The sequence below is a fragment of the Durio zibethinus genome, chromosome 10 (genome assembly GCF_047325235.1).
Source record: "Durio zibethinus cultivar Kanyao isolate XHJ-2024 chromosome 10, ASM4732523v1, whole genome shotgun sequence".
In the NCBI taxonomy this organism is placed as follows: Eukaryota; Viridiplantae; Streptophyta; class Magnoliopsida; order Malvales; family Malvaceae; genus Durio; species Durio zibethinus.
In genome coordinates this window covers 7,017,991-7,045,959 of record NC_143171.1, presented here as the reverse complement: position 1 = coordinate 7,045,959, position 27,969 = coordinate 7,017,991, and the positions used below count along the sequence as shown (strand labels likewise).

The window sequence follows — 27,969 nt, the reverse complement described above, 5'->3', positions numbered from 1 at the left end:
AGAAAAAGAAATTAAAATAAAATACATTATTAGTCAGTATTTTTCAAATAATCATTTAATTGTTAATTTTTTTTATTTATTAATTTAAGTTTGAGTAAGTATTTTTTTTCGTTCTAACTATTAGCTTTCAATAGTATGTTAATGTAATATTATTACGTTAACTATCAAGTATCACGTGACAATATCATATTATTTTTTACGTTAATTATTAATGTATTATGTAATATATCAAATGACATGATAATATATCACATAAGATATAGTGCTAATTGATAGTGTCATTGTAATATATTATCAAAAACTAATTGTAAGTGATAAAAAAAATATTTTTTCAAATTTAAGTGATTAAATTAAAAAAATAATAATTAAGTGATTATCTTAAAAATATTTGTATAATTAGATGACTAATTATGTATTTTATTTAAAAAATTATTTGATTGAAAGATGGTTAGTGCATTTTTAATTTAAGGTTAATATTTGTTAAAGTTTTAAAGTTATTTTTATATTTAATTTAAAATTATTAAAATTTTAATCTTAGATTTAATTGAAGCAAAGCAGAGAAATTCGGATCTTTTCTCAATTTTTCGGACACGTTTTTTCCTTCGTTAGGGAAGGTCAAAGACCAGAAAAAAACAACTGTTACTATTATTATTTTTTTTAGGAAAAATGCAACCTAAAAAACAAGGTACCACGTATCCTAGAATTTTAGCTCGAAATTCTGACATAACGCCAGCAATCCAAAGTCTAGTTTGGATCGCATGAATGAAACCAGCTGTTTACTTCAAGCCACGATGGTTCATGGCGGGCACATTTCGAAAGCAACCTCTCACTAAACCGGATAAATTAATCAACTTTCTATTTTTTAAACTCTTCCCTGGGTTTTTTAATCGAGAAATACTATTTTTAAGAGTTTGGGTTTTTGACTTATGTGTTGATTGTAGTATTATATTTCAACAGAAACATGATTATTAAATTAATTAAAATAAATATCTTGTTTTGATTTGATTGGGATTTGAATATTTTTCTTGAGGATAAATTCCTGATGAGTTCCTGGATGGCCGGAGTCTTTTTGTTTCAACAGGGCAAGTGGGTGTTCTACATCCGCATCGAAGCTGGGAACACATCTTTCCTGGATTTTAACGTGTTTTCTTGATTTTATGGGCTTAAGATCTTCTGTTTCTGTTCGATCGAAGCCTCTGTTTCGTAGACATCTTCAAGCCATGAAGTGAGTTTCTTTTCAAATCTTTGTCTTTTGATTTTTCGGTTTTTCTTTTCTGATTATTGAAGCGTTTATGATTTGATTGCTTGTTGATTGTGGATCTGGGTACTTAGTTTCTGTCTTATTATTATCGGAATATAGAAAGTAAAAGTCTTTGAAGGGGCATTTTATGCTATTAGAAAAGCAAATGAAGTAACAGACCATGCCTTAGAAGTTTTTTTTTTTTTTAACGGTAGGATGTAGCTCTGAAGCTTTTGACAATAATATATATATATATGTATGTATGTATGTATGTATGTATGTATGTATGTATGTATGTGTGTGTGTGTGTGTATATTCGCTAGGGAAATTGATCTTTACCAGAAATTTTACCATTTTAGTTTCTTTCTAAAGTTATACTCTATAACCATTGAGGGTTGATGTCTGTGTATAGTAAGCTATGAAAACGCAATTTCCTTGTTTGCTGACAACTAGTTAGCCAGAACATATTGCCATTATCTGATATTGGTTTTTTCCTTAGGTTTATTGGTTTCCATTGAAGTTGCTATGTGGTTCCTAATTCAATGTGAATGTTTAAACTATGTTTGAGACATCACTTCAAATTGCTGCTACTTCAGTACTTACAAATAGGTGGACTTGGATAATTATAGTTCTGTGCTGAATTCGTCCGATATATTTCTTTGTCTTACTGTTTTTGATTTTTGTGTCAAACTCTTAATGGACCAGAATTCCTTGTCTGCAAACTTAGATGAAGAGATTTTATTTAATTAATACAATGCCTTGCAGGTATCCTTGTCAAAGGATAATGTATTTTCTTAGATTAGTGAATCTAGCCAGTGAAGGCATTGACTTCCTCTTTTTGAATTTTGTGTGGAGGCCACCTTGAAAGGTTTGATCTTTGGTTTCTTTCCTAACATCCATTAGTTGCAAAAGAAAGCATATTCTATTGTTGGTATTTTATTCGATTATCCGTATTTTCAGAAGATATCCAAATGAGAATTTTACTGGTGCTACATGCATAATTCTTGAATTGTCATAGCTATTATACCTACCATGAGATATGTACCTAACACTTGGAGGGACCATATCTGAGTTAGCTAATATGTTAAGAGTGCTTTGGTATGTGCATATGGTCATAGTATTATACAAACTTTTAATCCTTGGGGATTTTGCTTTTAGATCTTGTGCCTATTGCAAAATACTTTTATGTATGCATGGTCATGCATTTGTGCAATTGCAATAATTATTAGCAATGCTTGCTCCTTTTCTTTTGGAAATGGTAACTTATGTATTGATTGTATTGACAATACTTTAACATTTCACAGAGCAAGAAAGGTTTTTGGTGTTTCTCTTTCTCTCCTTCTTATCAACTTGGCTGCCATTATGGAACGTGCTGATGAAAACCTCCTTCCATCTGTCTACAAAGAAGTTAGTGAAGCTTTCAATGCTGGGCCATCCGATCTTGGGTATCTCACCTTCATAAGGAACTTTGTGCAGGGATTGGCATCTCCCTTGGCAGGTGTACTTGTAGTTTACTATGATCGCCCTAAAGTTCTTGCTATCGGCACTTTTTGCTGGGCCTTATCAACTGCTGCAGTGGGTGGCAGCCAACAATTTCCTCAGGTTGCACTGTGGAGAGCAGTTAATGGCGTTGGACTGGCAATTGTAATACCAGCACTTCAGTCTTTCATTGCTGATAGTTACATGGATGGTGTGAGAGGTGCTGGATTTGGGCTGCTAAGCCTTGTTGGTACCTTGGGTGGCATTGGTGGTGGTGTTGTTGCTACGATTATGGCTGGTCAGGAGTTCTGGGGTATGCCTGGGTGGCGTTGTGCCTTTATTATGATGGCAACTTTAAGTTCATTGATTGGGCTCCTTGTGTTCCTATTTGTTGTTGATCCTAGGAAAGCAGTTGGTGTCAATCATGCTGCTGGCTACAATCTTGATAGGTACTAATTGCTCCTTCAAAGTTTTGTTTTCTGTTTCAATGTCTTACCACCATGTAAGTATATTCATAATGATCCAGGATTTTTTTTTTGTGTCCACTTATAATATGTATAAAAAATTGCCGACAGTTTTACCAATTTTATAGATGAAAAGGATGTCCAGGGAAAAATTTTGGGAGTGTATAGAGAAAAAATTTTCTTATTTTCTAATTTTAGGGTTCATGCCTTGGACCCACCCCTGATAATACCCTTAGTCCCTTACCAATCAAATAATAGTTGTGCAAGTCATTTTTTTTTTTAATTTAGTAGCATTTTCATTGTCTCAAATATCAATTTGGTGACTCAACAGCTTTTTGTTGCAGGGATGAGCTGATAGAAAAAGGGAATGCCCGAGTCTCATCTGTTTGGTTTGAGTCCTGGATGGCCACGAAAGCTGTTATAAAAGTTCCAACATTTCAGATAATTGTCTTGCAGGGAATTGTTGGTTCACTACCATGGACTGCCATGGTATTCTTTACGATGTGGTTTGAACTAATAGGTAAGTACATTAGCAAATTCTATAGTTTGCCACGTCAATTATCATAGGAGTAGAATGATCTGTTTGGTGCTTGAAGTTTGACACCTTTGAGTCTTCCTTTACATTCCCAGGTTTTGATCATAATTCTACAGCAGCACTCCTAAGTCTTTTTGCGACAGGATGTGCAATGGGATCCTTTGTTGGTGGGTTAATAGCAGATAGAATGTCACATATTTACCCCCATTCTGGCCGTATCATGTGTGCACAATTCAGTGCCTTCATGGGCATCCCATTCTCATGGTTCCTTCTTAAAGTGATTCCACAATCAGTAAGCAGCTATTACACCTTTGCCGTCACCCTCCTTTTGATGGGCTTAACCATCAGTTGGAATGCTACGGCAGCAAATGGTCCTATGTTTGCTGAAGTCGTCCCTGCTAAACATCGGACCATGATCTATGCGTTTGATCGTGCTTTTGAAGGATCGTTTTCTTCTTTTGCTGCTCCCTTGGTTGGTATTCTATCGGAGAAGATGTTTGGTTATGATTCCAGATCTATTGATCCAATCAATGGGTCTCCACGCGAGGCATTTGCATTGTCCAGAGGGCTACTATCAATGATGGCAATTCCTTTTGGGTTGTGTTGCCTGTTTTACACGCCATTGTACAAAACTTTTAGGCGAGACCGTGACAATGTTAGATTAGGCACTTTGAAAGAGGAAGAGATGATTTGAGTGACACCTTCATGTTACTTTTTTAATTCAAAATTTCTTTTCACGATAATAAGGACCGTAGAATATTTGTCAAGAAAGTCATTACCATGCTAATCAAATGAAATACATTGCGAACCAATAGTTTGAAGGATAACCATTGTGGTTTGATAAACCATTTAGCGATTAGCTGCCCTGATTGGGTTGATGAGCATCTATATAAAGGCACATCGACGTAATATCAGTTGTATCCTGTAAACAAGAACATGCGACTGCAAAATCATGACCATAGATGTTATAATGAAACAGCCAATTACAAATCTGTCAGTATAGTTTTCCGAATATTGTATTAAAGATTCATTTAAGGACGGCTACTAAGGTCAAGTCTAATTCCATAACGGATCAATTTCGAATATTGTAATAGTTAAGGAATTATTTCAATTATTAGAACGATTGTCCAACAAGCCCAGCAGATTTTCTTCCACAGCAAAGCAAAAATGGGTATAAGAAACAAAGACATCATGTTCATTTTCAGCGAAAGAGAGGGCCTAAGAAAGAATGTCATGTTCTACGCCAGTACATAAAATTCAATCTATCCTAGTTCCACATTAAGACGATATATGCCACAGCAACATACAATAGCATTAGGAAAGCTGCAATAAAGCATAGATGGAATTTCAGTTGGTGGGTCTTTTAGGAGATAATACCATTAGCTCCACTGAGAAAATCAAAGGGGATGACAAAGGTAATTTGCAGACAAATTATACATCCCACGGAAACTCAAGTGTTGATAACACGTGTGCATTAGCACTTTGAGCTACCTTGCAAAAGCTAGATACACCGTGGGAAAAAGGTTTGCCCCACATAACCACCAGACATAGCCCTTCTCACATTAGACTCAAACATCTTTGGATTATCCCTCAACACTGCAGCAGCATCATGATTGAGGGGATCCTCGTAATTTGGTTCCTGCACACAAAAATTGAAAGATTTAAATATCAGATGGCTGCAAATTCATAAAATTACTGTTATAAATACACCAGGCATTACCGTGAAAAGATGATATAATCCATAGATTACGGTGTTTATATTGAGCACAGGTTTCCAGTCTTCACGAAGGATGTTAAGGCAAACATTTCCTTCCAAGTCAATATTTGGATGGTAGACCTGGAAATTGGAATACAACATGAAACAAGCCAGTTTATAACCAAAAGCAAATGAGACCACAACATGAATTCAGTGAAGGATCAGAGGACCTAGAAGTAAATAAGATGAGCTGTCTACCTTGGTCTTACACTTAACTTTTGGTGCCTCATGCGGATAGATGGGAGAAACTTGGAAGGAGAACAAAAATGTGCCACCGCTATAAAACCAGCAGCCAGTCAGTCGAATACTTGTTTGATTTCTTAATAAGAAAAAAGGAGAGTAAAACAATTGTACGAAAGAATAGCACCTCTTCCCCCATAAAGAAGAATTTTAGCCAAAAAATTATGATAGAGAGCAAAAGGTTACTTGTTTTAAGATAAGATTCATGAAAGAAATTCCTTACAAATAATATCCTTCATCAGGTCGAATTGAAACCTCAAAGTTCATCAGATCGTCCTTTCCATTAGGAAATGTTATGGTACAAGATTTAGGTAGGTTCAGCTCAGAAATGTCTGCATATTGAAGGCCAAAATTATTAAGCAATAATTGAATCCTAGATCAAACACAGATCCTCTTAAACCCAGTAGCTTCAGTGCTTGAGCAACATACGATTAAATAAATCAACCTCATTCAAATCTCTCTCCCCTTCACAAAGCTAAAGAAGCTTGCAAGGAAAAACAAAAACATATGCAAAACACCAAATAACAAAAACCGAAGGAAATTTAAAACAGAAGAAGCAAACCTTTGTGTAAACGCAACTCCCCTGCAGTTTGCTTTTTGATAGGTGCTCCCCCATTTGCATTTTCAGCAAGCTCTTTCTGCTTTTCCTTTACTTTAAATAACCGAATCATAGCTCCTACATATATATTTTAAAAAAATTAAAACAAACCCATTAATTTCCATAGTTGATAGCAGAATTTAGTTACAGAACCAAAGTAATATCAATTGAAAATATAAACTAAATCATCAAAAGAAAACACTTGTTCTTAACAAACCCTAACTCAAAAACCCTCCCTTTGTTATCAAATTCCGATTTCCTACTTTTGAACTGTATACAAAGAGAAATTCATTTTCTTTAAAAAACCAAAAAGATCGACTCTTTAAGTGATTTCAAAATTGGAATCTCCCCAATAGCTATTTGATTAGACTACTTTCAATCTACTTAAAATACGAAGTGCCTTTTCTTCATCTTTGCAATGCAAACTTGAAAAACAAAAAAGATTAGAATTAAATTAATAGCTAATAGATCGTAATTCAAGATAAAGTTAGTTGCAAACGTACAGATCGTTAAAAGCAGCGAAATTTAATCTGATTTAAGCAAATAAATCAAACAAAAGAATTTCAGTAATCAGAATCGATTAAAAGGAAAGAGAAAATAAAAAACGTAATAAAGGAGTGTTTTGGTTTCATCAGATTGTAACGAACCTGCTCGAGAAAATGCTAAAGAGAAGAAGGAAAAGAAACAAAGGAAAAATGATAAAAGGGAAGAATGGAAAAGGGAGGGGGGGGGGGGGACTTTGTATAAGGATGTACAAAGGAAAGAGAAAGGTAATGACACGAAATTTGGATTGGGCCCACTTTTTTCCCAGTGTTACAAAATTGGGCTTGAAGGAAGTTACCGGCCCGTCTTGAAGTTGACTGAAACGGTGCGTTTTACTTCTTTCCAGTTGCAACGAACTCCATTTATCTTTCCCACACTGAGAAGGAGACGACGAGAAGAAATCGCTGCGGAAGAGTAGTGAAAATGAAGAACTTTTCTTTCTTCTTCGTCTTCGGTTTCTCTCTTTTTCCTCTTTTTTGTTTCTCTTTCAATCCGGAATCTCCAATGGATCGCACAGTTTTGGTATTACTCGACGATTTCTCACTCAAATCGTCGCACTCCATTTTCTTCAACTCCCTCAAATCCTGCAGTGTCAACATCGATTTCAAACTCACGACGATCCATCTCTCTCCCTTCAACGCTACAGCTAGTACCTCTACGATGCCTTGATCCTCTTCTCCCCTTCCACCGAAAGTAAACTCACAACTCAAAAACGCCACCGTTCTCTCCTCCTCCTTTCGTTTCTAACGCATTTTGATTTATTCCGTATATCTTAATCGTAATTTTGAATTCTCTTGGGTAGGGTTTGGTGGATCTTTGGATTTGACGGCGGTGCTTGATTTCGTTGACTCAGGTCACGACTTGATAGTTGCAGTTGATGCGTCTGCTTCTAATTTGATTAAGAACATTGCTACTGAATGTGGAGTTGATTTCGATGAGGTCAGTCTTTTTCTTATTCTTTTGGATTTTTTTTTAAATATTGTCTTTTACTTTTAAATAAATTTAATAAATTGCTTAGGATTCATCGGCAATGGTTATTGATCACAAAAACTATGCAATTTCCGGAACCGAAGGTGACCATACATTGATTGCCTGTGATGATTTTATCCATTCTGATGTCATTTTAGGAAAACCCAAAATCGAGGTTAGTGTTACTTGAATTAGACCTGCATTTATACAAAAAAAAAATTGAAATTGGTGGCGACAATGTTCATCTTATTAATTGAAATTTTGCTTGTTGCGAATGTTTTTGGCGCCATAACTTTTTAAAGGGATTGCACATTCAGTAAATGCGGCTAATAGCCTGGTAAGGTTGAAGATGAATGGTGTTTTTTCTTTTGGTTAATATACGCTAATCTTTTTGAGGTTTATGATACGATGTGTAGGTTTTGAAGGTGCTTTCTGCGTCTTCTTCAGCTTATTTTGCTAATCCAGAATCGAAATTGTTGACCCCTACATTGCTTACTGGATCTGCCATTTCATTGGTCTCAGTTGTGCAGGTATTTTGTTTCTTCTCCAATATCTTTCACCATGAAATGAGCTATATATTTCCTCAATAAATTTATATTTTCCTTTGTAATTGGCATGAACTTGTGATTCAACTCCTCTTTCCCTGAAGGAAACTGGATAATTGGTTGCATCTACTTTATGTGGTTTATAGTGTCCAGATGTTATTGTTGACAATCCTTTTACGTAATGCAGGCTAGAAACAATGTTCGGATCATGATCACTGGCTCTTTAGATTTGTTCAGTAACTGGCATATATACTATGTGGTGTTTTTTATTGCTGGACTTGGAATATTGTTTCCTCATTTTCATTGATAAAATTCCTCTATGCAATTCAGGCTGTTAAGAACTGCTGTACAGAAAGCTGGCAGCCCAGATAAGTAAGTGAGACCAGAACATTTCCTTTTTGTTGCATTTATGTGAATGGCTTGTAAAAAATAATGTTATCTTGCATGTTCTCATAATCTGCATAAAACTATTGTCCAGTAATTCCACCAAAATGGACCATTTCTTTGCATTGTCACTGCATAGATATTTGTTTGTCTGTCTTGATACTTATAGTTTGCTCATGCGTAACTTTGTGAGAATAGGAAATTGATGGTCAATTAGTTTCAAAAGTACATAAAGTTTCTTCCATCATATGGCAAAGACTATTGTCCCTTGAATTCTAATTTCAATGCAATGCATATTTACATACATTTGAAATGTTGGTTGTTAGACAACTTTCTTCTTTTCTTCCTTCCCTAGAATGCCTGCGGTTGTGCTCTTTGCTTTTATTGATCCGTGTTAATGCATAAATTTACTAGTTTCTGACTTGCAGCTATATTGACTGTGGTTGGCAAATGGTGAATTGACGTCTTGATCATAATTGCAAAAGCACAAAGTGTCTTCTATTTAATCTGATGCTCTGATTCATCCAAATTAATGCATGAATTTAGAAGTTTCTGAATGCAGCAATGCTGCCGATGCAGTTGACAAATCATGAATAGACCTTTTAGGCTTTTCATTTTGCATATTCTTTTTGCACATCCGGTGGATTCTAAATTCTTTTGATGTTTTTAGCACTAAAAAAATCCTCCTATGAATATTTGTGTAACTTTGTATTCCTGCTAATTCTTTACTTTTCTTCTTCCTCCCCTGTTTTCTGCTTGAGAAAAACTAGCAGTTTTTGCTGTTCGTCAGTGATATTTTCAAGCATGTAGCTTATATTCTTCTTGACTTTACTATACCAGGTATGAGAAATTGGCTAATGAACAGTTTGTGACGGAAATTAGCAAATGGGTCTTCCATGAAAGGGGTCACTTGAAGGTGAGGAATGCTGAACAATTTCCATTTGGTGTGGTCTATATAATCTATGAAAGAGTAAATTTTTGATGCAGTAAGGATGCCAATGGTCTTGTTTATCAAACTTGCACATAAAAATACTTTTTCTTTCTCTTCTCTTACACCTTACCTAATCTTGTTCTTAATTTCAGGCTGTTAATCTTAGACACCAGAAAGTTGGGGAAACAGATGAGCCTGCAATGTATAGGATCGAAGATGACTTGATACTGCCTCCATCAATTTGTTCTGTTTTGAAAATATATGTATTTAAGAGACTATTCACATTGAATCTCCCTAAATATATATGATTGCAGAAATTTTCTGTTGAGATGTACGAGTGGTCTGGAAAGAGCTGGGAGACCTATGTGGTAGATGATGTTTAGGTCCAGTTTTACATGATGAGCCCTTACGTGCTAAAAACACTATCAACTGATGGAAAGGTAGTCTTTGGCCAGGTTCATGTTTTTTTTACTTTGTAACCCTTCTTCTGCAGTCTTTTGTTTATATGTATGTCCGATTTTACAGGGGTTGTACCATGCATCATTCAAGGTGCCAGATGTTTATGGGGTATTTCAGTTAAGGTTGACTATCACAGGCTTGGTTACACCAGCTTATCTCTTGCCAACAGGTAAGCTTTTAGCTACAAAAATCTTCGGTTTTCTCAACTTAAGCAACAGTAGTACAGTATTTAATTCTACATTTATGATACTTCTGGGTTCTAGCTTGATTGATTTAATTTTAATTGTTAGTTGTTTTTACTTTTAAATTTTTCATATTTTACAACAATAAGAAATCCATTTGGATATATTAATTAAAAGGTATTAGAAACATAGTACGCTACTCAACTGTTAATGAGTGGATTGGATGAACAATTAGGAGTTAAATGGATGACGCTATACCTTAATACTTGATATTAGAAAAACTAGGATGCAAGATATTATATAGGGATGGGTTTTCTCCTAAATTCTGGTACATGGGGTGTGTTTTTCCAAGACTAAAGCATGTAAACTTATTTTCCAAACCCAGCACTAGAACTGCATGTCCTTTGAATAATTCTTAACTATAGCTAGCAAAAGCTTGTTTTAGAACTATGCTTTTAATATAGACAAGAGGCTATTGCTTTTGAAGAAATGGTACTCCTAAATCTAATTTATAATGGTGTAGAGGAAATGTTCATCATAAAGTTTTTAAAGAGCTTGGTTTAGGTTTGTTCTTTTTTTTTATTTATTTATCAAGCTACTTGAACAATTCTAAACAAAATGTCAGAACTCATTTAATCAACAAGGTAACCTCAATCATAGCTGAGCTTGGCTCATGAACAAGCATTATTGTAACTTGTTTATGGGCTTGTTTAGAGTCTGTTTAATGAGGAAGATGATGCATACTTGATTTTAAACACTGATTCTTCTGTCTCCTTTCTTTCCTCCTGAAGCTTGTTGATATCTCTTTTCTCTCTCTACACTGTCCATTTTTTCTGACTCCCCCTGTTTTCTCTCACCGCCAGAGGCCAAAGAGCAGCCACACTTGCTCTCCTCCTTTCCTCTTTCCATTCTTTTTTCTCCCTTACTCACCATTTTAGTCTCTGTCACTAATCTAAATCCATTTCTCATTGCCACATATCTCCTCCAAAGATCATCCCCTCTTCAAATCTAACTCTCCCAACACACACATACACACCTCATACATAGTCTCAATCAAATAATGTCAGACTATTCGTCTGAAAATATTGCCTGTTATCATCTGGCTTATACTGCTAGCATACTCCTAAAAAGAACATATTTCTTGTTCCAAAACTAATTAATGGACATGCAACTTGCAGATTCCAGTTCGATCCTTTAGGCACAATGAATATGAGAGATTTATAACAACTGCTTTCCCATATTATGGAGCTTCTTTTACAACGGTACTTTCTCTCTGTGTGTGTTTGTGTGTGTTTTTGTACAATATCTCTTTAATAATGAATCTGTGGTAAACGATTTGGTTTCATTAAATGCAGATGGCTGAATTCTTTATCTTCAGCATACTCTCCCTGTATAACAAGTAAGGCCTGTCAGTTGAAGAAAATTGGATTATCATCACTTTAGTTCTTTGCTGTCTTTTTGAACAAAAAAAAGGAAAAGAAAAATTGGCAGCTTATCATTCTCTGGAGATATATCTACTTGGACTTTAGAATAGATTAGGGCTTAGATTGGATAAACAGAATTATCCAGGGTTGGATTTCAGAATTTCCTCTTAGACATTTGTTTTTCAACGTCGCACATTCTGGTGAGGACTAAATTTTGCAATCAGCTTGATATCATTGAGTTTAATCATATGATAGAGAACTAAAGGTTATTTGAAACGGTTTATTGGAACACCATCAGAACATGATTATCACACTATCAGACATTCAGATTGTAGTGCGAATATGATGTTATGACCATGACAAGTGAAGACTTTAAGAGGAAGAAAATGAAAGCAATTTCTTTTTAATGCTGAAAAAAGCAATTTGCTTTTCTAATCTTTTTTTTTTTCTCTAGGATTTGGATTATGCTGCTGATGAATCAAATTGGTCATTTCCCTGACCATAATTCAAGACCGAAAATTTCAAATTTCTTTCATGCATGAAACTTGTTTTAGGTAGGCAGGCATAAACGAGGAACACGTCCATGGCAACGGACTGTTCAAATTCGGACTTTTATCTTTTGATGCGGCCTTAGACGTGATATCCATGTTCTGCATTTTATTTTTGGTCTTGGTTAGCTGTTTAGGATGTTGAAAACAATTGTAGTATTGTTTTTAACGGGTTTTTTTTTTAAACTTTGTTTAGTTTTTTTTTTTTTCTTGAGTCATTTAAACAGATTTATTTACATTAAATTTAATAAATTCATGAAATATTATCTTTTTACAATCTTTAAATAAATTCGAAGAAAGAGCGTACTCTTTTAATTAACCAACACTTAACTAGATTTGAAATAGATGAGCAAAAAGATATATGTAGGAGTATTTTAAAAAAATCGGGTGAAAAAAACCAAATATAATAAAATTCGATTAAGGGACTTCCCTGTGTTGTTGTTATTGTATAATTTTTGTCGCTTATGGCAGGAATCTTTTCTTGTTTTAATCTATCATTTGAAGAAAGAAAATATTCCTTTGAAAATAAATAAGATACTTCTAACCAAAAAAAAAATTAGGGATGCTTTTTCATGTCAACTTTTTTTGGAATTAGATTGCGGATAAAATTTAATTGTTAAGCTGATATGTTTAAGACGTATCATATGATTCTTATATATGTCAAATAATTTAAAGAAGAATATATACAGATATATATGCTCAAATTAAATTTCCAAATCTATTTAAAGATAAAGCCTATGTAGTTACTATATGGAAGGTATTAAAAAAAACTTTGAAAAATACCTTTAAAACATAGTAATTTTTTTTTATCTGTAAAATTAATTGTAATGTAATTTAAATCTTAATAGTTATAATTTTTTATATTTTTAAGCTGTTATCCTTTTTTTTTTAAATACTTGTAATGGTAAAATATTACCAAAAATAACATTCTACCCAATTTCAGGTATGTCTTATCCGAATTATTCTATGGCTAAAATGAGAAATCAGAAATGACCCATCCTTTGACGATCAGAACTGATAAAAATAAATAATAAAAAAGTCTACTTAATTCTCATAAAAAAAATCATAAATCAATTTTTTATTTTTATAAAAAATTTTGTAAAAATTGTTTTGATTTACGAGCAAGTAATTCCTGTCATGTCCACAGCAAACCAGGCCTAAACTAGCTGCTGATGTCAACTTAGTGCTTAATACTAGTATTGGTTGGTGCGATGCTATAGAACTACCATTATGTATATCGTGGCGGTGGGGTTGCAAAAGATGCCGATGCTACGGAATCCACCATAATCTCAAAATCCTATCTTTGTCCTTCTCTTGGTTGGCATTAAGTTTAAAACCAATGCTCATCCATTCCAATTCCATTGAATTTTTAGCTTTCTTCTCTATCCTTTTCCTTTTCCCCAACTCTTCCACTCCCCAGATCTCTGCCACTTGTTGGGGTAGTACCAACATTTTTGACCCAACTCCCTCATGGTATGACTCCATAAACAATCTTTTTTTTTTTTTTTGGCATTTGAAAAGTGGAAAATTGCATTGAATTTGTTACTCTTAGCTGACCCCTTAATCAACTATTGACCCCGTTTTTTTTGGCTTTTACATAAAAGAAACACCCAAAGAAAAAAAAAAAAATGGCTTCAGTGAATCTGGGTTCATGGGTTCAATCTTACTCCATTATCAACCAAGCTTCCAGATCCAAATCCTTTCCTTTACCCAGATACCTTCCCTTCAATCCCCTAAAAAATCTGTCATCTTCAACCCCCAAAACACGCAGCTTTAGATTTCTTATTTCAATTTCCGCAGTCCTTACCAAAGAAGACACTATCAAGGAAGAAGAACAAAACCCTCAAAAACTAGCCTTTGATTTCAAATCCTATATGGTTCAAAAAGCCACTGCAGTTAACCAAGCCCTTGAGTCAGCTGTTTCACTCCGTGACCCTGTTAAAATCCATGAAGCAATGCGTTACTCTCTTCTAGCAGGTGGCAAAAGGGTCCGTCCAGCGCTTTGTTTAGCTGCCTGTGAACTTGTTGGTGGCGAAGAATCCATGGCTATGCCTGCAGCTTGTGCTGTTGAAATGATCCACACCATGTCTTTAATCCACGATGATCTTCCTTGCATGGATAACGATGATCTTCGTAGAGGAAAACCAACTAACCACAAAGTCTTTGGTGAGGATATAGCTGTCTTAGCAGGGGATGCTCTTTTAGCTTTTGCTTTTGAACATATAGCTGTTTCTACAGTTGGTGTTACGCCTGGGAGGATTGTAAGGGCGATTGGGGAATTAGCTAAATCTATTGGGGCTGAAGGGTTAGTGGCCGGTCAAGTTGTTGATATAACCAGTGAGGGACTAACAGATGTGGGATTGGATCATTTAGAATTTATTCATGTTCACAAAACTGCTGCTTTGCTTGAAGCGGCTGTGGTTTTGGGGACGATTCTTGGGGGTGGATGCGATGAAGATGTGGAAAGGATGAGGAAATTTGCGAGGTATATTGGGCTTTTGTTTCAGGTTGTGGATGACATTCTTGATGTGACTATGTCATCTAAGGAATTAGGGAAGACGGCAGGAAAAGATTTGGTGGCTGATAAAGTGACTTATCCAAAGTTGATCGGGATAGAGAAGTCAAGGGAGTTTGCAGAGAAGTTAAAGAGTGATGCGTTAGAGTTGCTCCAAGGATTTGATCCTGAGAAAGCTGCTCCTTTGATTTCTTTGGCTAATTTTATAGCTTACAGGCAAAACTGACTTTTGTTTTGTTGTTGTATAATTTGTGATCCTGTTCTTGTAGGTGAGGTGGAATTGTCTAAAACATTTGATTAGATAAAAGGCCTTGACTCTGCTGCTTCTTGTTGTGTTTGAGCAAAAGGCCTTTGAGAAAGGAGCAGGTGAGTAGTATTAATGTTGGGAATATTCTTCTACAAGGATGATAAAGCTAGAATGTTGATTTTCTCTCTGTGCTGTAATTTCTTTAATTCAAACGGAAATAAGTACTGTGATAGTGATAATAGAATTTCCTCCTCATTTGTTGGTCTTATGAGTTCTTACACATACACAGTAATCTTTATAAAGAATTGTTATAAGGAATTGGATGTTTTGAATCTGGAAACTTTTAGTTTGTAAATGGTACCATAAATCTGAGCCATTTCGTTCTTCATCTTGGTAAAATGAGAAATCTGGTGATTTCTGTGTCATCAATAAAGTCAGGCAATTCCTAATATTCTTCTATTTCCAAGTATGTTTTCTGAGATTTTGGTTACTTTTGAGAATGTAATTGTCACTCTGCGGTGCTTAGTTGTGAAATTTTCATTTACTGTCCGGTGTCCACAAATTCTGGATGAAACTACAGATTTTAGTTTGTTGAGGGTCAGGACATATTGCCTGCTATAACACTGTCTGTGCAACTCCTTTCCCAAATTTTGTATGAAACTATCAGTTAAAGAACGCGTCTTGATAGGTGATCATGAGAGCTGTTTGAAGAAAATTTTGAAACAAACCTTGTTTCTGCTCTAATTTTTTTAATTTTTTTATGTAGGTTGCTTTATAGAAGATACTTTTGAAATATTTATTTACCTGGAACTGGAATTTTCTGGTTTTAATGCGTATGATAAAAACAAAATTCACCACAGGGAGAAATAATAAGCAAGGACATGATCTATGTAAATGAAAGTGGAATCTTTGAGGTAAGTAATGGAAAATAAAAAGAAGATTGTGAATCTTGTTTGTTTATATTTTGTACATTTGGTTTTTGACAAGTGAAGAATTCGACTGAAGTAAAGTGGGTGAAAAGTGAAAGAACCGAGCGCCACTAAAGTACAAATTATGTTATTGTCTACAATGATGGGCGATAGCTTGCTTAATCACTTACAATTTTTTTGCTCATTCTTCAGTGTGAAGTTGTAATAAGTTCAATATGCTAGTTTAGCTCTGGTCCTTGGTAGATACTCGGCAACTTTGTGTAGTTCTGATTATATGGTTTCACTTTCTGCAGGCATTTTGATTTCTGGGATTTGTCTGTCACTATTAAGTAGTATCAATGAATAATATTGTATTTATCGATCCCTTGGAGATTCTTGGTAGTTGCTTAGTAGACCAGCATCTTGAACTCATCTTTCATCGATTCTACATGCCCATGCATTTCAAATATCCTTATCTGTTGTGTCTTCTGTTCTACCAAGGCCAACTTTTAGCTCTAGCTGTCTAGCTTTTAATAAATTCCAAAGCTATTACATGTCTGGAGAACAAGTTGATCAACTTGGTAATGAACTGCATTGGAGCCGCCAATGGCTGCTCCTCTTTGCCCTTCTTGATTTTTCTCCATAGCTTGTGCTCTGATGGTCAGAAAGTCACCCCATGGAAAAATAACAAGGTTAATCCAGTTATAAAGGGTTTATAACTAGCAATTTCCCCATTCCGAAACCGAAACCAGAAAAAAGAAAAAGGAAAAACGTTTATAGTGACATTGGACCGGCATGAAATTTTGATTCCATGACGCCTGGTGTGGTTCTTGTGCTTAATTGAAAGTTTAGCAGTTGAATCCTTCAAGAACTAAGAATATCACTGGGAAGGATTCTGTTGTTATTTAACTTTGCATCTGAAACTGATTGTTCACCGATGGATAGAGTTCGGCGTACGAGACAGGACTTACAGAATCTACATTAGGCAACTCTATAGTGATTCCTTCTGCCTAGACGACTCTGTTCTTCCCTGTTCAGCACCTGCCTTAAGATAGTGAAATTTGTATGTTCTAGATAAAAAAATATATATATATATTGAACATGCTTGATTCTGGAAGTGAGTCAGATGATAGAGATTGCAGCTGAATCAAGGTCGAAAATAGCTAATCTGTATAGTACTTTTGTTATTTGAATTTCACAGGTTCAAACTATGAATGAGTGACGACATGAGGATTTATCTTTGATATTTTTCGTTTGAAATTTGTTAATATTTTAGTCTTTATTATTAATGATTCGTTGTCATCGTAAATTTTTATTGATTTGATTAACTAGGGGAGAGCATTCGTCAATTTAAACTGAAAAAGCCAATAAAAAACCCTGCATTTAAGTAAATCTAATGAATTGAGCTGACTGAAAAAATTGACTTTTTAATAATTAAATATTTAGTAAAATGCATGTTTACCCTTACAAAATACCTTAAGTACATGAATCTGTCACTCTTGCACCTCTCTTTCTCCCTAAAATCTAGACCGCATTTCATCTGTTTCAAACATTCTCCCTTATGTCTCTCTCGCTACCGCAGCGCCGATTGAGCTCCACGGCTCTATTGTACCGGAAGCCACCTTTCATAATCACTCTAGAAGCCATTAGTAACGCTCGAAGCCACCACACGATGGTTAGTCCAAACGCCTTTTGTCCTTTCCCTTTCCCTTCCCCTTTTGCCAAGTGGCCTAAGCGGCCTTCCACCACACAAGCTCCATGCCTTCACTTTGTTTCCTTCTTCTCTCTCCTTTCAAAGCTTTCCCATTTCCCTTCTTTTTCTTTTTCACTTTTTCTGTCTCTTCTCCTACCACTCAAGGTATTGCCTCAAACCCCATTGCCTTTGCTACTATTACTGAAGGATGAACTGGGTTTTGAACTTGTTTGACGGTTATGTAGCTGAAATTTTCATTCTTTTAGAGGTTTTTGAAATTGGGTTTTTGGATGGGGAGATGGTTTTTTTTGGATTCTCAATGAATTTTGTTTTTTTTTTTTGGCTAGGAATTAAATTTTTTTAAAGTTCAAATTTAGCAATTTTATTGAGTTGTTCTTCTTTTTTTTAAGCATGTGGATTGGTTTTACATTGAAAATTTTAATGCTAGCAAGGAGTAAGATATAGAACTGTGGGTTCAAGAAGCAAATATTTTTTTTTGTCTTTTCATCAAGAATAATGTGGCCGAAAAAGTGGACGAAATTAGAAGGAATTGAATTGAATTTTAGAACTAATGTTTTCATTATTTCAGTAATTGCTAGTATGAACTAAAAACCAACTTTCCAAAAGTAATTTCAATTTTTTTTTATTGAATTGGGTTCTCATTTTGTCTTTCCAATTAAACAAAAGAAAGTCATAATTCTCAAAAGTTGATTCTTTTTTTTATCATTTTTTCTTAAGGAACAAACAGAATAATATGAAGAAATTAAAACAAAAATTTCTTCACATTACTCTGTTTATGCAGCTGCAAAACCCTGTCTGTAATGCTATGTTTCTTTCATGCAATTTTATTATCATGATATATTTTTGGTGTGGGTAAAGGAAGCAAATGGCTAACTGGAGTTTTGATTTTGTTCCCCAGTCAAATATAAATTTTTAAGCTTTCACTTTAAAGCTCGTTTTGCTTTGTTAGAAAAAAAAAAAGTAGTATTAGCTGGCTAGTAAGTACATTTACTGCCTTCCAAGCATTGTTTAGCTAGCTAGAGCTGTCTGCTTGCAGTGGACTGAAAGCAAAATTCATACAATAGATGCATTTCCTTATGGATAAAAAATCGACTAAACCAAGGAAACTGACCGAAACCGACTGGATTAAGTTGGTTTAGTGTTTTCGATTTTATGTTATATTTCGGTTGGTTCGATTTTAGCCTAAGATTAAATCGATTAAATTAGTTTTTTTATTTTTACAATCAAATTAAATACTGAATCGACTATTTGCTTAGTTCTATGATTAACAATGTTTGTAAAATTTCATATAATAAATTATTTTATCATTTATATTCCTTATAGAAATATATTTTAATAATACTCAAGATAAATCCTTGAATTATATAAAATAAAAATAAAAATTTATTATTTTTATTTTATGAAATTAAATTATAAAATTTTATTTTATTATAATTATACCATTAAAATTTTAAAAATAGATGAATATTAATCAATTATCAAAATTACTAAAACATTATTACTTCAAGTGTAAACACTTATTTTTTAAATATTAAATTTTTGATCCATAGATTATGGCCCATGTTACTCATAAGGTTTCTAATGATCTGATGATACATGGCTCGTTTCCTGTTGACATGATTTAGATACACATTAGGTAAAAAATGGAAAATAAATAATAAATAATAATAAAGGCAAAAGACTAATCTTAATGAAACTCTAAGATATGAAGAGTTAAAATTTGAAATTGTTTACCAAGATAAAATGGATGGATGGGATAGAATTTTTTTTTTTTGGAAAAAAAAAGGATTTTAATTTTTGAGATTCTTGGTCATCCTTACTATTTGATCACTATATAAACCCTTAGTGATCACAAAAAAAAAAAAAAAAGACAGTAGCAAATAGTGAGTGAAAAAAGCAATCAAAAATTTCAAAAAAAATCTTTTTGGAAGCAACAAAAAAAAATTATGGCAGAAGGTCTTTAGGGAATCTTGAGGAGTGGTAAATTTGATTCGGCTCTAGAAAGCTTGAAAGTTGAATTGGTGTTTCTTAGGGAAAATTTTTTAAATTTGTGAATTTTTTTTGAAAATTCTAGAATCTGACGAATATTTCGATGAATTTTTATAGTTTTCGGTAACTTTTTCAACAAGGTTTGATTTTTTCAAAAATATTTTCACATATCGACAAATTTTTCGATAGTGTTTGACAAAACCTAACGGCTGAGAATCACTTAAAGAGAAAGCGACGTGAGGAGAGCGAGAGAAAGAGAGGAAAGAAGCAGTTTGAAAAAAAAAAGCAAAAATTAGGCTTTTTATACCATCGAAGAAATGATGTAGTTTTTGGTATTAAAGAAGCTAGGATCTATGTTGCAACCTGTTGCTCGACTCGATCTAGTCGCAATCCGGTTTGTTACTTACTTTTCAGTAGCCATTGTTTAAATTGAGTCGAGCCATTTTTTAAGCCACTTCAACCATCTAGTACTCTTGCACTCGGGTCAAGCTAAGTCAAGCCAAGCCAAGCTAAGGTATTATTTATTTATTATTTATTTACCTATTTATATGTTTATTTTTTTTAAATCAATATTATTTATTCATTTATATATAAGTTTTTCTTCAAAGATTTTTTTTTTGAATTTTTTTAGGAAAGTTAAAATATTTTAAATAAGAAAATTTGAAAAAATGAGGAAAAAGTTAAAGTATTTATTTTTTTCTCTTAAATTAAAAAATATTTCAAAAAAAAAATTTCAAAGGATTTTTTTTTTGTAAAAAAAAGATAAATAATACTTCAAAGAATTGTTTTGAGAAAAAGTTAAAGTATTGATTTTTATTAAATAAAAAAATATTTCAAATGTTTGAGAAAAAGTAAAGTATTAATTTTCCTAAAATGAAAAATGTTTCAAAAATATTTAAGAAAAAACTTGAAAGTATTAAATTTTCGTTAAATAAGTCCTTAGTTTTTTCTAAAATAAAATAAAAAAAAATTTTAAGAAAAAATTGAAGTATCAATTTTTCATTGGATTTTAAATTTTTAAAAAATAAATGTTAAATAATTCAATGGCAGAGCTTCTGCAAGAAAAACAATAGTTGTCTTATATACTCATGAAATGAGAAAGTTCTCTTAATTTTTTACCAAAAGCGTTGGAATCAATTAAGAACAATTTTCAATAATGAACTATCTAGTAAGATTTTTTAAAGCTCAATGAATAACATGAAATAACTGGTATTATCCTTTGATAGACGTTATGAGAGTGTTATAATATTTTTTATATGTAATCGTACTATCAGACCTGACTTGATTTCGTAGACAAGAATCTAACTTTTAAAGATATCTTAATAAAGTTTGGATTTTTTTTTTTAAATAGGATAGATTCAATCAAATGACCAATCATACCTAAAAAAAAGATTGGTAATAACTTTTTAAGTTATGTCTAATGATAAGTTCACGGATCTAGATGTTATTATAATTTGACGATTTCATTAGAGATAAGTTGAGAGTTAGACCAGTAAATAAATTTGTGTTATCTAATAGCCTAATAAAATTGGATTTTTTAAAAAGATTTTTATTTATTCACTTATTTAATTTATTTTACTTATTATATCATATGCATATGCATAATATAAGCTCTACACTCAAGTTTCGTCCTTTTATGAATGAGTAAAGTATCTACACTTTCTTGAGGTTTTAATGCCTTCGTAGTGGCTAACAAAATACTCTTATTCAAATTAAACCCTTTTTACTTGTAGCTTGTAATGGTAGAGGATTGAAATGGATTGCTAGTTTGTGATGGACAATGATATAATGAATAATTTGGAAACCTTTATATTTTCAACCTTAAACCATATATAATAAACCTTAGAAAAGCCTAATCTATAGGAAAAGCTATGTCATTTCCTCTAGAATTGACCAAGAATTTAGGATTCATTCTTTTTATTATGTATGATGCTCTAATTTATTTATTTATTTTATTTTATTTTTCCTTATTTAGTGTGCTAACTAATCTTTTCTCTTATTTGTTCATTTTTGCATGATTCATACTCATATCAGTTTACCTGAGAATATAGTCTTCAACCAAAAGTTTTTCATAATGTCCACAGAATGACTAGTTTGTTCTTCATCCATATTATCTTCTTACGAGTCATCAAATAAAGTAAAGGTTTAGATGGAAAAAATCTAGCAAAAGGATGAAGATTGTCTACCAGCGATCATGCTTCTACCTTGTCTAAAGAGATATCTATCCTCCTTAAATAGAATCATTTAGAAGACTTGGTTGACATGTGGAAGAAGATAAGCCTATTAAGGCAAAAAGATTTTTGCTAAAGACATGGACACATAGCATACCTTCTTACGGTGAATGTTGAGAGTCAATTAATCAGAGTTATAGTTTAATTTTGGGATCTTTCATACAAGTATTTCATCTTTAATGAAGTTAATATGACACCAACCATTGAAGAATATTCGACTTTGCTAGGTTTGCACCTCAAGGCTCCTAACAGAATATATGTCAAGAAACACAAGTTAGGATTCTGTAAGAATCTAACGAGTCTCATGGGTATAAATAAGGAGACTGTAAATTTGCAAACAAAGAGAAAACTAGGGCAGATTGTTTGTTTTGAAAGTTTTTTCATGATTTTCTTATGCAACATTCCAATGATGAGCAAGGGTTAGATGTAGTTGCCTTAGCCATATATGGAATGGTGATTTTGTCAAAAGTTTTAGGTTATATTAAGATACCAATGGTTGATTTCTTTGAAAATTTGGTGAATGGCTAAAACCCTTCATCGATAATATTGATAGAGATTGTTAGATCATTAAGTTATTATCGTTAGAATAGAAAGAGTTTCACAGGCTGTGCATCGCTATTATATCTATGGATGAAAGGTTATTTTGAGTGTAAGAAAAATGCATTCTCAAAGCTTTACTTTCGTAATTAAGTTTTAATTAAAGAATTTTGTGAAAGCAAGTGGCTAGAGCAAAAGTTTAAAAAAGAGTGAGTGGCTTTTATACAAAAGCTTATGAGCACCAAGGTAAAATGGTTAGTCTTATAGATGAATCATGAGCCCCTGTTATATCAGTGAGGAGAGAAGATTATGGTTCCACTTTTAAGCCTATAAAGAGTAACGAGTTATGCACCATTCCTATGGCATATAAACTTTGTCAGTCAGATTTTTCTTATAGTGAGCCAAAGGCATTTTAGAAGATGAATGATGTGATTAAAGCATGAAAAAGTCTTCAAAGGTGAATCATGGATCTTTCACTAATAAAGTCACTCATGGGTACTTGGTTTGGAGAGCAAGATAAGGAAAAAAAGTTATATTCACTCTTAAAAACTTTCAACAACCAATGGGTGAAAACTTGAATTAATACCATCGAATTAAAGCTTACGAAAAAGGGAGTTTGAGGTCGAAAAAGATAAGCTAAAGAAAGAGATTTAAAAGCTTCAAGAAGGGAAGGATTAATGGAAGGAAAAAGCTTAAAAACAAGAAGCTAAGGTTTACAAAATTGCTAGGAAATATGACATAACTGTAAGAGATCTAGCAGAGCTACACCAAGAACACAAGAGATTATATGTGAAAGTAAAAGCCAATGAGATAACAATTATTAAGCTGACTAATGAGAATGAGCGTTTGAATCAAGAATATGTTGAGTTGGAGGAAAAAATTACCAAGGTTTAAACAAAAAATAACATGTTAAATAGTTATATAAGCAAGTTGAGGCAAAGATTAAATGAACAAGAAGATTACATTGTTACATTGATTAAAAAGCATAGGAAATTATCATACTAAGAATGGTATGGTAAAAGAGAAAATCTAAAGAGGCAGAAATATATTAAGCACTTGGCAACGTAAATCTGAAAATGGGTATACAAGGCGAGAGAAATGGTTGAAGAGACAAGCAATGGGGTAAGTGGTGACCCCAATAAGGAAACATGGGTAGTGTCTGCTAAATTTCATTGATGAAGCAAAGGATCAATATAAACAAATTAAGCATTTTTACGGTTAAAATTCTAGGATGATAATTTTCATGTAAACAGAGTTCTTGAAATACATGAGATTTTTTTGGTTAAATTACATTTATGCATTTTCATTCACTACATTTAACAAAATAATCATCTTAGGTTCTTATGACATAATCATATAAGTTTACTAATTATGAGATATAGTATTAAAGGTTCAAGATAGCTTGATTGTTGATAACTGTAATCCAACTTACCCATCACCTTTATAATACTCAATCACAAATAAGGCAAATGAAACAAGAAAAAAATTATCGTATGGATAAGATAGAGAAAGCTCAAGAAGAGTTAAAAAGGGAAATTGACAAAGATGATGGAGATGCTAAAGAAGTTGGATAAAGGTAATATAGTAAAAGAGACCCCTAATTCAAATCAGAGTTAAGACATTGTGGATTCTCTATACCTTCCTAGGTTTGGCCTAAATCAAGGCCAATCTTCTCAAGATGTACAGGTTCCATAAATACCATTTTTGGGGTATATGCTTACACTAATCTTGAAATACCATATCATAGTTACATTAACCCCACTTTTAAGGTGAATGTGTTTGGCCTAATCAAAATCCTTGATTTTGATGATCTCAATAAGGAGAGATTAAAGATAAAACGTTCTAAGGTGATAAAGGAGTCAAGCTCATAGTAAAAGATGAATATTTTAGAGTAGAAAGTTTGAGCTATTGATTGAATGGATTATTTCGATTTAATGGATGAAGTTAGACTATGCTTAATTTCAGATGTGATTATTCTGTCGAAGTTTAAGGTCTCCAAATTTAAAAAATACGATGGGACTAAATGCTTGGTAACTCATGTTACCATGTATAGCCGTAAAATGATTGCCTATACTCATTATGAGATGTTGCTGATACATGTGGTTCAAGATAGCCTTACAGGCTTTACGATTAGATGGCATGTGTTGTTGGACTGAGCCTGTATCCATTCCTAGAATGAATTGGCAAGGGCATTAATCACCCAATATAGACACATAATAGAGTTGGCTCTTGATTGCCTCTCCTTATAAAGTATGAAAAAGAAAGCCATAAAAAGTTTCAAGCTATATGCCTAAAGATGAAGGGTTATCGCCACCCAAGTCCAACCATTCCTCACAGAGAAAGAGGTAATAGTGCTCTTTGCCAGTACTTTTAAACTTAACTATTATGAAAGACTGATAGGAAATGCTATGAAAAACTTCATCGACATGGTTATCTCGGGTAAAATGATTAAAAATGTCATTAAGAAAGGCAAATTAGATGGATGAGAGATAGCTAATATGGAAAAGAGTGGACCACCCAAGAAAAAAGAAGGAAAAGCTGATGTTGTGAATTATGAAGGCTAATAGTTCAAAGGTTATGCCATTTTTTATAGAGCTATTTGCTTGCTGTGGATTGAAAGCAAAATTCATATAATAGATGCATTCCCTTATGGATAAAAAATTGACTAAACCAAGAAAACTGATTGAAACTGACTGGATTAAGTTGGTTTAGTTTTTTCGATTTTATGTTATATTTTGGTTGGTTCGATTTTAGCCTAAGATTAAATCGGTTAAATCGATTTTTCAATTTTTACAACCAAATTAACCAAATCGACTATTTGCTCAGCTCTATGATTAACAATGTTTGTAAAATTTCATATAATAAATTATTTTATCATTTATATTCCATATAGAAATATATTTTAATAATACTTAAAATAAATCCTTGAATTATATAAAAAATAAAAATCTATTATTTTTATTGCATGAAATTAAATTATAAAATTTTATTTTATTATAATTATACCATTTAAATTTGAAAAATAGATGAATACTAATCAATTATCAAAATTACTAAAATATTATTGCTTTAAGTGTAAACATCCATTTTTAGAATACTAATTTTTTTATCCATGGATTATGGCCCATGCTACTTAGAAAGTTTTTAATGATCTAATGAAATATGGCTCGTTTCCTATTGACATGATTTAGATAAATATTTGGTAAAAAATGAAAAATAAATAATAAATAATAATAAAAGGTAAAAGACTAATTCTAATAAAAATCTAAGATAAAAAGAGTTAAAATTTGAAATTGTGCACCAAGATAAAATGGATGAATGGAATATAATTTTTTTAAAAAAAGGGATTTTAATTTTTGAAATTTTTGATTGATTTTGCACCTAATCCTTACTATTTGATCACTGTATAAATCCTTAGTGATTGCACAACAAAAAAAAAAAGGACAGTAGCAATCAGTGAGTGAAAAAACTAATAAAAAATTTCAAAAAAATCTTTCTAAAAGCAAAAAAAAAATTTTTTTTGGTAAAAAGTACTTAGAGAATCTTGAGGAGTGGTAAATTTCATTCGGTCATTTAGAGGTTTCTAGAAAGCTAGAAAGTTGAATTAGTATTTTTTTGGGAAAATGTTTTGAATTTTTTAATTTTTTTCTAAAAATTTCAGAATTCGATCAACATTATGGCAATTTTTACAGTTTTTGGTGATTTTTTTTGGCAAGGTTTGAATTTTTTGGCAATGTTTCCAGATATCGATGAGTTTTTCAGTGGTTTTTGACAGAAACCAACGACCTGACATTACCTAGAGAGAGAAACAACAAAAGGAGATAGAGAGAGGGAATAAGTAGTCTAAGAAAAAGAAATTAGGCTTTTATACCATTGAAAAAACAATGCTGTTTTTGGTATTAAAGAAGCCAAGATTTGTGCTTCAACTCATTGCCTAACCTAATCCAATTGCAACCCAATTCGTGACTTACTTTTTAGTAGGCATTGTTTGAGTTAAGCTGAATAGCTTTCTAAGCCACTCCAGCCATTTGGTATTCCTGCAGCCGAGCTAAGGTATTATTTATTTATCTATCTGTTTATTTGTTTATTTATTTTTGTTTATTTTTTATAAACCAATATTATTTATTCATTTACGTATAAGTTTTTATTTAAATATTTTGTTTATTTTTTAGGAAAGTTAAAATATTTTAAATAAGAAAATTTGAAAATATGAGGAAAAAGTAATTCAATGGTAGAGCTTTAAAAATAAATGTTAAATAATTTGATGACAAAACTTTTGCAAAAGAAATGATAGTTTTCTTACATAATCTTAAGGTGAGAGAATTTTTTAATTTTCTACAAAAAATATTGGAGTCAATTAAAAATAGTTTATAATAATTAACTATCTAATAAGATTTTTTAAGACTCTATGGATAACACGAAATAGCTAGTACTATTATTTGTTGGGTGTTATGAGGGTGCTAGAACCTTTTTTATATGTAACCGTATTTCTGGATCTGACTTGGTTTCATAGATTAGAATCTACCTTTTAAAAATACCTAAATCAAGTTTGAGATTTCTTTTTAAAATGAAACAGATTCAGTTAAGTGGTTAATTGCTTTTAAAGAAAAAAGATTGGTGGCAACTCCTTAAACTATGTCTAGCGATAGCTCTACGGATTTAGACATTATGACATCAAGTATTTATCATTCAATTAATTCAAAAAATTTCAAGTATTTTAAATTTTACAATTTACTTATCAATGTTTGTGAAAATATTAATTTTTAAATGTCATGTCAATGTAGTTTTATAATGATTTAATCATTAACTGTTTATGAAATTTAATATAATAAATTATTTTATTTATTTCTATCATCTATATTTTTTAAATATTTTATTACATAAAATTAAAATTATGAATTTTATTATAATTAGAAGTTTAACATTATGAAATATGAAATATTTACGTGAATTTATTATGATGGGAGGTGTGACAAAGATTTGAAGTAACATTGTTCTAATAATTTTTGTAAGTTGATAATATCACTACTAGAAATTTGTTCAACATCGATGAAAAATTCCTTCAGTAATTACCTACAAATTGTCAATGATTTACCAACAGATTATAACTATAAAATTACCATGGAAACATTGATAGAATTTTGATGAAATACCAACAAAATTTACCAACGAAAAAAAATATCATGATATTCTATACGTAAATATGAGGCAAGTTTGGATAATTGGCATGAAAATACTAATAGAATAATCCGTCGGTAATCAATCGATATCAACATTATCGATGGATTATTCTGTTGATAAACAATTTTCATAAAAAAATTAGAATGAATTATACGGTATAAAAGAAATAAATTATTTAATAAATTTTGGTTATTGATGAAATTTTCATATGTAATCTATCGATAAATATAATAAAAACAAAATCCTAAATGTCTTTCTTATTTTCTTTCTCTTTCATAAGAATCCTTAAATCCCTAAAATCCCTTACCCTTATCACTCTTCCCTTCTCTCCCCTTTATTGTCGTCATGCA

The 27,969-nt window shown here is 32.3% G+C and overlaps 3 protein-coding genes and 1 pseudogene across 7 annotated transcripts; 3 read left to right on the top strand and 1 right to left on the bottom strand.

Moving 5' to 3' along the window:
* Positions 1-647: 647 nt before the first annotated feature.
* Positions 648-4,574, top strand: LOC111291919 (uncharacterized). Of its 3 annotated transcripts, XM_089766624.1 has the most exons (5): positions 648-1,225; positions 2,006-2,108; positions 2,545-3,168; positions 3,528-3,703; positions 3,814-4,545. In XM_089766624.1, exons 3-5 carry the CDS (start codon positions 2,603-2,605, stop codon positions 4,410-4,412), a joined length of 1,341 nt encoding a protein of 446 aa, XP_089622750.1. In that variant the 5' UTR covers positions 648-1,225; positions 2,006-2,108; positions 2,545-2,602; the 3' UTR covers positions 4,413-4,545. The 3 variants fall into 3 exon arrangements, with proteins under 3 accessions (XP_089622750.1, XP_022739786.2, XP_089622749.1); XM_022884051.2 differs by lacking the exon at positions 2,006-2,108 and having other exon boundaries at positions 708-1,225; positions 3,814-4,574; XM_089766623.1 differs by lacking the exons at positions 648-1,225; positions 2,006-2,108 and having other exon boundaries at positions 2,298-3,168.
* A 318-nt stretch (positions 4,575-4,892) lies between these two features.
* Positions 4,893-7,038, bottom strand: LOC111291920 (NEDD8-conjugating enzyme Ubc12). Of its 2 annotated transcripts, none has more exons than XM_022884053.2 (6): positions 6,960-7,038; positions 6,277-6,390; positions 5,938-6,046; positions 5,673-5,751; positions 5,439-5,555; positions 4,893-5,357 (listed from the first exon to the last, which is right to left on the bottom strand). In XM_022884053.2, exons 2-6 carry the CDS (start codon positions 6,383-6,385, stop codon positions 5,220-5,222), a joined length of 552 nt encoding a protein of 183 aa, XP_022739788.2. In that variant the 5' UTR covers positions 6,386-6,390; positions 6,960-7,038; the 3' UTR covers positions 4,893-5,219. The 2 variants fall into 2 exon arrangements, with proteins under 2 accessions (XP_022739788.2, XP_089622751.1); XM_089766625.1 differs by having other exon boundaries at positions 5,010-5,357; positions 5,673-5,793.
* Positions 7,039-7,226: 188 nt separating this feature from the next.
* Positions 7,227-12,183, top strand: LOC111292907 (dolichyl-diphosphooligosaccharide--protein glycosyltransferase 48 kDa subunit-like; annotated as a pseudogene). The gene is made up of 12 exons (XR_016345693.1): positions 7,227-7,548; positions 7,658-7,794; positions 7,874-7,999; positions 8,241-8,354; positions 8,557-8,600; positions 8,700-8,741; positions 9,594-9,669; positions 9,837-9,886; positions 9,999-10,124; positions 10,210-10,312; positions 11,504-11,587; positions 11,681-12,183. The product of XR_016345693.1 is annotated as a dolichyl-diphosphooligosaccharide--protein glycosyltransferase 48 kDa subunit-like (transcript).
* Positions 12,184-13,520: 1,337 nt separating this feature from the next.
* On the top strand, positions 13,521-15,325 carry LOC111291924 (geranylgeranyl pyrophosphate synthase, chloroplastic-like). Its single transcript, XM_022884056.2, has one exon. It carries the CDS (start codon positions 13,926-13,928, stop codon positions 15,036-15,038), a length of 1,113 nt encoding a protein of 370 aa, XP_022739791.2. The 5' UTR covers positions 13,521-13,925; the 3' UTR covers positions 15,039-15,325.
* Positions 15,326-27,969: the final 12,644 nt, after the last annotated feature.

Bases quoted from the DNA above. Each gene is read 5' to 3' on its own strand.
- LOC111291919 (XM_089766623.1), top strand. From the start codon at position 2,426: ATGTATGCATGGTCATGCATTTGTGCAATTGCAATAATTATTAGCAAT. The intron at 3,169-3,527 runs GTACTAATTGCT...TTTTTGTTGCAG, and splicing joins GCTGGCTACAATCTTGATAG to GGATGAGCTGATAGAAAAAG. The intron at 3,704-3,813 runs GTAAGTACATTA...TTACATTCCCAG, and splicing joins GATGTGGTTTGAACTAATAG to GTTTTGATCATAATTCTACA.
- LOC111291920 (XM_089766625.1), bottom strand. From the start codon at position 6,385: ATGATTCGGTTATTTAAAGTAAAGGAAAAGCAGAAAGAGCTTGCTGAA. The intron at 6,047-6,276 runs GTTTGCTTCTTC...TTCAATATGCAG, and splicing joins GGAGTTGCGTTTACACAAAG to ACATTTCTGAGCTGAACCTA. The intron at 5,358-5,438 runs GTAATGCCTGGT...TTTTGTGTGCAG, and splicing joins GATTATATCATCTTTTCACG to GAACCAAATTACGAGGATCC.
- LOC111291924 (XM_022884056.2), top strand. From the start codon at position 13,926: ATGGCTTCAGTGAATCTGGGTTCATGGGTTCAATCTTACTCCATTATC.